This window comes from Strongylocentrotus purpuratus, unplaced genomic scaffold (genome assembly GCF_000002235.5).
Source record: "Strongylocentrotus purpuratus isolate Spur 01 unplaced genomic scaffold, Spur_5.0 spur5_scaffold_2, whole genome shotgun sequence".
In the NCBI taxonomy this organism is placed as follows: Eukaryota; Metazoa; Echinodermata; class Echinoidea; order Camarodonta; family Strongylocentrotidae; genus Strongylocentrotus; species Strongylocentrotus purpuratus.
In genome coordinates, this window is record NW_022145605.1 from 15,862,009 (window position 1) to 15,872,044 (window position 10,036).

Genomic DNA, 10,036 nt, shown 5'->3' on the forward strand with positions numbered 1-10,036 from the left:
ACTGGAGCATGCTTCTAATTTAAAGCTGAATTCAGAAGAGTTCTTAACTGCTGCTGAGATTTTCAATCAAAACGGTGGCTCTTGATCCTAAAACCGCACACAATGAATAACATGCAGAAATAAAACTTTGGTTTAGAATTGTGATAACCTCCAAATACATGTAGCTGAAACCACATTTGCAATGAGATGTTATGATTAGATATGAGGATAAGTTACAAAGATTAAAGTATAAAATTAAAAAGGAGGAACACATAGGCACTCTTTACTATTACATAAACTTTTAATTCTTTTTCATTTCTTGACAACACAATACACAAACAGACTACATTTACATAAAAATATCCTGAACATCACAATTATTGCATATTAGTCAGTGTATATCTCAAGTAACCAAAAAACAAAATCTATGTATTATTTTTTGTTCTCATGAAAAATTCTACTTAAACAAAACTATTCAAAGATATTAGTAAAATTGCTCCTGATTATCAAATCTGTAAAATCTTATAATCTTTCCACTGAATATATGACAATATGTGTATATTGTTTGAGGAAATACTCTAAAAATTATTTTACCTCATTTATGACTTCCAACATATTAAGTAAATTTTGTATTGTCTTAACAATTACAGACAAGGAAACAAAGACCATAATTTATTATATGAATTCATACAGGTAAAAATAGCCAAAAGAACTATCAAAATGAATACAGGTGTTTCATCTCATATTTACTTGATCAAGATTACACTTTTAAGACTGATAGTGCAGTGATCTACATGAAGTATTGTGTTTTCAACACATTATTTCTCATGACTGGTGACATAAAAAAACAAACATTGAATTCCCATCTTAACCCACGAAACAAGATATCTACACATAACAAGGAATGACGAAAAGTTAATAGGATTTATCTACCAACCACAGTGCCCATTCAGTGAAAAATATTGTGGAAAAGGCTCCAATTGTAATGAAATAGTTCAGTTACAGTATATCTTTACAGATAATTGATAATGTGAAACCTTTCAGAAAGAAAGACAAAAATCAGTTCTTCATATTGATATCAGGGGGCATTGGTGCACTGAAGTGCTGATCCTCGCCATTCGTACAAAATGAGTCGTGTCAATTTATGGGATTCTTACCAAATACCATACAACCTACAAACTTTTCAAATTTAAACAATAAGTTGACAACATGACAGTGGTAACTTGACCTTTTCAACTTATCTTGTGTTGTAATTATACCATTCATATACAGTTCTTTTAGAATGACATACTTGTGGATAAGTACTAGTATGCACCAAATGTCTTTTTCTTTTGTATAAAAAATCTGATCTGTAAATTAGAAAATAGAAATATGACACAATGACACACATTTGCAATGGGAAACGGCAACACATTGATAATAACAAATGGAATATTCCATAGAATGGTTCAGATGAGGTGACAAACTTTACATAACAGAAGGCATTGTTAAACAGGTAGTTCTACTACAAACAAGCTCTCACATAAAGAAGTATAGTGTGAAAAAAAACTGTTTCTTTCGTATTGAGCTCTTTTTGTCTTTTAAAAAATAAATCATATCAACCTTCCACAAGATAAAGGCGGTACAGGACACGAACAAATAATTTAAAGACCTTAAGCTTGATACAAAATACGCTCTGATTATTTTCCAACTATTTGTTTTCACAAATTGGCTCTCCATCTTTGCTCACATATACATAAACTAAAATAAAAAGTTGGTATGAACTTTCATTTGTGCAGAAAAAGATAGATTCTACACTTTGGATCAGCTTTATTTGATTACATTTAAAACTCAACTTGTTGAGATATCCTGTGGAAAGACAAAATGACTATTGCATGATCAGAAATTGTTTAGGGTTAGGGTTAGACTTGCATCTTTTTCTAATGGTCAAATGACAGTGGTTCTCATGAGAAGAAATACTGAGGAACTGAACAAATATAATGTTGATATGGCACCAATTTTTTCAAAGCATGAAACTTTGTGAATCTAGGCTACGAAAAAGAAAATTTGTGAAAGTTTCTTGGATCCAAAAACAGTTCTGGTCTTACAGTATAGAGAGTGAAAGGCAGGTGCTAAAGGAGAGAAAGAGCTTGGCGTTGGTCTAAACGGCCGTGGCGAAACCCAGTTGGTTGTTGGTGCGGTCGAACTTGGAGTAGTAGGTGCGGAGGAAGGGGTCACCCAGGATCCAGAGGGGGCCAGCTGGGGGTGGGACATCCAGACCGATGAATCCAGATATGCAGAGGGTCACTGTACCTTGCTGAACCTGAGGTGGATGAAAAAAATAATATGAGAGGCTATTAATTCTACTCCGATATTTCAATATTATAAGCCTTATATTCCTGAACATGCTCGATTGGATTTATTGTTGAATATCTAATGACATTGCCTTAATTATTATGATAACTATTTATCCACATCTTTGATATATTTTTCTAAATCTTTATAATACTGCTCACCTAGTGCATTGTGAAAGAAACCATCAACACATTATTGAGAAAGGTGCAGAATAATTCTGTATTGCACTGTTTTTAAATTAAGTGATCTCATATTTCAAACATTCATAACTCTCTCATTATTGAACCAATAAATCAATTTTCACCTTTCTGTTGAAAATTTCTTATTTTACTGCTTTCATGCAAGTGAACTTATTACAAGGGTTGGATTGCCCCATTAACAACAAAATATTCGAGAATAAAACAATTTACATGGCCACATACCTTGAGGACGTAGTCTTTGCCTTGCAGGGTATAGGTCTTGCCAGCGAGCACAATGGATACGTCAGGAAGGGTAGGTATCAGGTTACAGTCAATCATATACTGAGAACAAAACAAAGAGAAAATATTTAATGAACATTACATCTATTCATTCAATTGAGGCTAGGTATCTGTCCTGGAAGACAGAAGTCTCTCATCTACCTTTTTACATTAAAAAATAAAATTCTGTTGACATGAAAATTGTCTGATGGTATTGGTACCAAAAAGAGGTGTATCACACAATTTTAATATTTGGATGATCCAAGTGCAGGGGCATGATAAAATATATTAACTATTAAGCAGTATATTTGTAAAAACATAATCAAAGCATGCAAATCTTTGCATTCTGTAGCAAAAAAAAGATGAATTACATTTATATCAAATAAGCTGTTAAATTTCTAACCCCTTTGTGTTTGTGTGTCTTGTGAAAAGAGCATCATTGTTCTCTATCATTTAAATCTCCAGATGCAAAGAGGGCAGCAGCAATCTGAAAATGGAGTTAAGCTATCTTCCCAGAAGCCCCTGCAACGTGTAGGGTACCGGTGTCTATGATCCCCCCCCCTCCCTTGCAAATTATCCCAATCTAATCCCTGAGCCCTTCTTAGGTTTAATATTGCTTCCTACCTCTCCAGATGCGAAGGGGGCAGCACCAATCTGTAGCTGGAGTTTAGCAATCTCGGCAGAGGGTCCGGCAATGAGGGAGGTACCGGTGTCAGCGATGGCAGCACAGTTGGTGCAATAGGTTCCATTGTTGCCCACCGACAGGCTATGTGGCAATACAGTATGAGATGAATTGCAAAATAAATACGACCAAAAACCTGTTTCCTACACAAATTATAATGTATATACATACATAGCACATTGTATATTTCATTTCAATTTTTACATTCTGTAAAACCTACTTCTTTTTCTATAAGCTATTTGTGTCTGATTTTACTTGAAAGCTCCTAAACAAGTAGAAAATAAGTGATTCAATGCTCAAGTGTGCAACATACCCCCACCCCCAAAATTACCATATATTACCCTTCTCCCAAGGAAGGTCAGCCCAGACAGCTATCTCTCTTAACAAAATACCACAAATATCCCCAGAGATAAACTACATGTATCTAGGGAGTGATCAAATGACTATTAAGTATTTGGCATTTCCTGTGCTGTCGAGAGGAAAAGCGAACTGAATCAAAGTAACCTTTAGGTCTCTCCTTCTGATATGACTGCTTGTGGCAATGTGCAGGTGGACCTCTACACTGGCCTTTCTCCCACTCTTACCGGTATTTTAATAGTGCATTGGGTTCCTCACTTGCATAAGTGGTGACTCTTCTAAACACAAATATTATAGCAAACCTGCCAACATTTGAAAATAAGAATTAGGAATTTCTAGCATGCCTTAACAGGCGTTCGCACATGCAGCGGCAGTTGTGCAAAAAAGCAAATACAAATTCGCCGCTTGATCATGCTGCCATTCAACCCACGCAATACATGAACTCTCAAATCGCGGAACATTCAACATTTTGAAAAGTCAGAGTATTCCAAATGTTTAGGTCCCCAAAAATCCAGTAAATCAGAATTTTCTGGATTATTCGTAAGGGATGGCAGGTACATGTTTGTTATAGGGGTAAGTATGAAGAGGGTTGTTTTCTAAGATGTTTTAAAATGTTCGTCCTTACCTGTCCATCTTGATCTGCCAGTAGCCTTGTCGAGTGACCGGTACGTAGTTGAAATCTCCTGTGTAGCGCTTAGGGTCTGCACCGCCGAAGACTATCTCACCTCCAACTGCAGCTGTTGCATCCCTGTTCAGGCAGGAGAAAAAGAGAGATAGAGAGATAGAGAGAGAGAGAGAGAGAGAGAAAATGAGAGAAAGAGAGGAAGAGAGGATGAGAGAAAGAGAGAGGTAGAGAGAATGAGAGAAAGAGATATGGAGGGAGTGAGAGCAAGAAAGACAGAGAGAAAGTAATAAAAAAAAAAAACTAATAAATCTTGGTTTCCAAAAGAGATCACATGACAGTCTGATTTACTACCTTCTATCCTGTTCAACATGTGAGTTATGATTAATGGTTTCCCTAATTACTGCAGTAAACAAACAAACATGTCCTGTAATTGTATTTCTTCATGGTTTCATATTTTCTATCACTGCAAGTGAGATCACCCAATACGTCTGAACTTTTCAGATGATTTTAACCCGTTTGGTATTCTTCTAACATGATCTTTCAAGAGCTTATCTGCTATACAAATATTGACTGTGTTGTACAATTAGTCCTCTTGAAAGAAAAGAAAAAGAAAAAAAAACGAGACAACACAAGTTGTGCTTTCAGGAATTGGGGTAGAAGGTGAGGTTTTGGAATCACTAACAAAAAAAATGAATTTGATCTTGCTGGTATTCACATGGACTGTACATAGATATGATCATATGGGACTACAGTACATACACACAAGTGGCATGAAAATTTGATCAAAAAGTTCAGTTGTATTTCCATATTTTGATTTGAAGGGCATTTGAAGAACAATAATTTTGAGGTGCCACAGGCATGTACCTATATATGATATTCTTCCAAACTATCATCAAAAGAATAAGCTCAAATAATTTTTGATTTTGACAAGAACTCCATATCATATATGAGAATTAGACTAAACTTACTTTGCAAGGTAGACTGAGAAGACAGCATCCGTCACAAGTCCCTGTTGGACAATGTTGTCGAAGACAGGCACCTTACTGATCCTGGTGATAGTCGGGTAACCCAGTCCAAGGATACCATCAAACTTGGCTGCTACAAAGGTCAAACCGGGTTCAGCGGTTGCCTCGCCAAAACTCTGGTTCTTTGCCTTCAGAGCTCCCAGCTGCAAGATTGAGACACACCAGTACAAAAATAAATATGATGATGGAAGCATGAACAAAGGTTGTTTGAACGATGGTCCACCATATTGCTCCTTAGAAGACCCTAGAAAAAACACTGTAACTAACCCCATACCTGCCAACCTGAGACAAGAGAAATTAGGAGTAAATTTTTCTGGATGGACTACGAGGTCGCGAACCACCGAAGGATTGGGGTAGTAGCCCGTAGATTGGGGGGGGGGGGGGGGGGGGGGGGTACACAGGACTTTAGGGTCTGTTTTTTTTTCTCTCCATTTTAATGGTGCAAATGGGCCTTTTCCTTCAACCTATTCGCCCCACACATAAACAATTTTTGAAATGTGAACACTCACAAAACTACATGTTTCACTACCCACCTCAGTTATAGGAGCCCTATTTTGAAAAGGTATATAGTAGTAGTAATCCAAAATAAATCCGAGGAAGTCCGGTAAATAACAAGCTTCCACGATCGCAGTCATCGCACAAGCATTGAAGAAAACACGCCAATGTATACAGTGTTTATGCACGGCGTATCAACTGCACATGTAATATAAATACACGTGGGCTACATGTATACGCAGGTATGAATAAACATCCCCAAATTGCTGATGTGAGATGCTTGTAGGATGCTTTACAGGACAGAATGGACATTTTGCCATTGAAAATGGCGGACGCACACACAAAATATTAATTTAAAAAAAAAATTATTAAAAAAAAAAAAATAATGAAATAAAATAAAATTAAAAAAAATCGGAGTTTTGAGGCATGCACTCGGAATTCGGAGTTGGTATGAAAAATGCGGAGAAACTCCGCCTAAATCGGGGTGGTTGGCAGGTATGTAACCCTACACCTCAATTAAACCCAATTGCAACTTTACCCTATCCCTACATGTACACCTTTGATGAAAAATTGACCAGAGCAACTGACCCTAAAAATGATGCAAGCATAAATATAATTTGTGAACTTAGCCCATAGTGTGCAGTGGATGCTGCACAAGGACGATAAATCTAACTGTGATAAGACTATGAAAATTTACACTTTTCTTTGTGAGAAAGAATCAAGGAACTTGTATCCACTATGCTTATTTGCCCTGGCAGTTTACTGTGGCATATATATGGACAAGATTTTATAATTACCATCATTATCATTACTACCATTCTTATTATTATCACAATCCTCCCCTCCTCTCCGTTTCCCCCTCCTCCTCCTCCCCACCCCTCCTCCTCCTCCTCCGCCCCCTCCTCCTCCTCCTCCCCCTCAAGTATCCATCCTACTCACCTCTATTACATCATTGCTGACAAACCCAGAGCAGGAGCCTGATCCATACTGAATGGCCCACTTAGTTCCGTTCTTTTTGTAGGTGGAGGACTTGGAGCTGTCATATTTGCGATGAAATTCTGCCAGTTAGAGAAGTATAATTAATGATTTCAAAGTTTACTGCATACTCTTCCTTCTAAGAGGATAATACTTGTGATAACATTTTGACAGTTGGAGAAGTGTAAATAATGATTTCAAAGTATACTGCTTACCGGTACTCTTTCTTAGAGGATAATTCTTGCAATGAAATTCTGTCAGTTAATGATTTCAAAGTATAGTCATCTATGCAATTTGCATTCAATATACCCAATATTTGTACCAAGTAATTGTACTAATTTGTAACGAGGCGCATCACAGAGACATAAATGTATGAATACAGTTGACAACATTAATTAAATGACCGATTGCAAATCAAAAGGGGTGAATGGGTCTATATTGAGCTTACTGCAGGCAATGTCAAGGAAACCGCACTGCGAGGATGGAACCCAAAGATCAGCGCTGCCTGTGTCAAAGACTACGGTGAACTCCTGGGGAGGTGTGCCCAGCGAGATGGGTCCATAGTACTGGGCCTGGGAAATGAAAACAAGAAAGAAAAAGTGTGATGGTGGTCTTTTTAACAGGTGCCCGGAGTTTAAAACATAAAAATAGTAAATGCACGAATGCCTTCTGAAGTTCTGATGAGGCATTAATCATCAATTACCAGGTATATAAGAACAAGAAAAAAGAAAGTGTGATTGCTTAGTTGTGGAGCAGTATCATTACTGGATTATTGCGGGTATCGAAGCCTAGTCTTTGTGCTAGTGCCCTTTGGTAAGGCATTGATTTAAATCCTCCTAACCAAGTCCCTCATATAGGACTTGTAGCTGTAGGCTCCCCGATTGCACTAACTTTCTTTGCAGAATAGTATATAAATGAACAAGCATCAAGCACTCATTCTCCAATCATATCTAGGCTATGAATAATATAAAAATTTTACTCAGTTGTACATAGTAATTTTAAAAGTTAAATATAAAATGAAGCTATGCAAAAGAAACCATGAAAGCAACATACAAGTTTTTATGTTATTCATTGTTTTCTTCATACTCCTTTTTAACTATCCTGGGTGAAGGTTTTTGAGGTTGATTTATAAATAAATTCTAGTGACCGGTGATTGGTACTCTTTAACCAGTTGACAAATGAAAAGTCACATTTCCCATAGATTTAAAACAGGAACCACCAGGACCCTGTTTCATCAAACAGATTATCAATCACAAGTTACAATGACCGTTATAAGCTACTGAAATTGTGGCATATGATTGGCCGAGAGCACATTTGTCATAGAAATTTAGCATTTGTTATTGATAACTAGTTTCATGAAACATGTCCCTGCATGGTTCCGGTAGACAACAGGAGAACTTGAAATAGATATTGATCTTTATTTCATTCATCATAAAAACATATAAAACAAAAAACATAATGCACAAGTAGAATACAACAAAAATGTCATATGAATGAGGGGACAGCTAGAAAAGCCAATTAAAGGCTTTATCGATGCTGCCACCAAAACAAAAATACAGTATAATATTGTTATTTAAAAAGGTGATTTAAAACAAAAACAAAGAACTAATGCCTAAATAAAGGCAAATAAAAAACATTCTATACTTACATCGAGATAATCACTCATGTTGATGGGCCAAGGGGCGCCCAGCCTGTTGTTGTTCATCATGTTGTACTTGTTGGAGAGCTGAGACAAGTCCTTGAAAGGCAGACCTGTATTGGCCATCTGACGACGTACAGTTTCCATCTTGTACAGAGGAACCCTGCAATTGAAATTTGAAATACCAGTAAGACAGGAGTTGAAAGAGGTTGGAGTTTTAGTGCAGACAAAATTTCTCAAAGCGACACTTTATTGAATTATCTGTTTTCATAAGGCAGAGCTAATGACACAACATTCCCAGAATTGTGTGTAATAAAATCAACATGCGTTTTTTAATGAAATAATTGTCTGGCATGCAGAATTAATTAATAAAACTGACATTTGCCATAGATCTAGATCGAGGTTGTCAATCAGCAAAACAACCACTGATATCAGACTGAAATTTCTGGTCTAATAATTAAACTTAAAGTTAGGATTAATGTTAGCTAGCTGTGCGTAAATTGAAATACGAAAGTGTGGAATTTCGCTAGTCTAATTTAATATTTAGTAATTTTGATACCTCTGTTACTTTAGTTACTGCAGCTTGCAGAAAATCAGGGCATCGTAAACTTTTATGAAACTGTCACTGTCTAGGTCTAGATCTAGTTGCAATGGACTGTTGGAGAATTCAGAACTTGTACTTTTGAAAACCTTGTGAAACAATGCCCCGATTTCTACACTTACCAAACAGTGACTTAATCATGCTTCTTCATTCTCCAAGCCAAGTTAACTTTGTCATTGACTTTGCCTTTGGCTTAAATTTAAAGTTAAATGGCCCTTGCCCTTGGCCTTGGGACTTCTCATTTTTTACTTCTTAGATTCTAGTTCTTACAATTTTTACGTTTCCCCAATTCCAACTTACCTGACAAGCTGAGCGTGTGCCGCAACAGCAAGCAGCAAAACTGCCAAAAATGTCTTCATTTTTCCAATCCCTCTGCTGTAAAACTTGTAAAACTGTAAACTTGATACACTTCAACTTCCCACAGATTCGAAACTAAACGTCCTTTTACTTTGATCTTCTGCAGTCAGCTGACTTAAGCTGTCGCTTCTCGAGTGATATCGTATACGCGTACGTACGCCCGTACCGTACGAAGACAAAAGGTGCAGCAAGCGCAAGTCACGGGATGTCATGTGATTATAATGCGACCTCTACAGCTACAGTACAGTTACGAGAGATATTTAAATCACATGACCGCGTAAATTGTCACGTGATGTCATTCAGCGCTCGGATCGGCCGACCGAGTAGGCTTATTACCATGTATGTAGAACCATTATTAGTTTTCATAAAATATATTGCACTGTTTGCACACAATCACAATGTCAAAATGTCAAATTCTTTTTAAGCAGCTTTTTAAAGTCTAGCAGTTCTGCTTTATTGCCATGACAATCCGAACACCTTTGAAATTGTAAAGTTGTTTAATTAATACC

The 10,036-nt window shown here is 36.8% G+C and overlaps 1 protein-coding gene across 1 annotated transcript; it reads right to left on the reverse strand.

The window, feature by feature from the left end:
* Positions 1-258: 258 nt before the first annotated feature.
* On the reverse strand, positions 259-9,679 carry LOC575021 (lysosomal aspartic protease). Its single transcript, XM_030991789.1, has 9 exons — positions 9,471-9,679; positions 8,579-8,732; positions 7,379-7,502; positions 6,895-7,013; positions 5,404-5,603; positions 4,436-4,558; positions 3,396-3,537; positions 2,736-2,834; positions 259-2,281 (listed from the first exon to the last, which is right to left on the reverse strand). The coding sequence occupies exons 1-9, from the start codon at positions 9,527-9,529 to the stop codon at positions 2,120-2,122; spliced, it is 1,182 nt and encodes a 393-aa protein (XP_030847649.1). The 5' UTR covers positions 9,530-9,679; the 3' UTR covers positions 259-2,119.
* Positions 9,680-10,036: the final 357 nt, after the last annotated feature.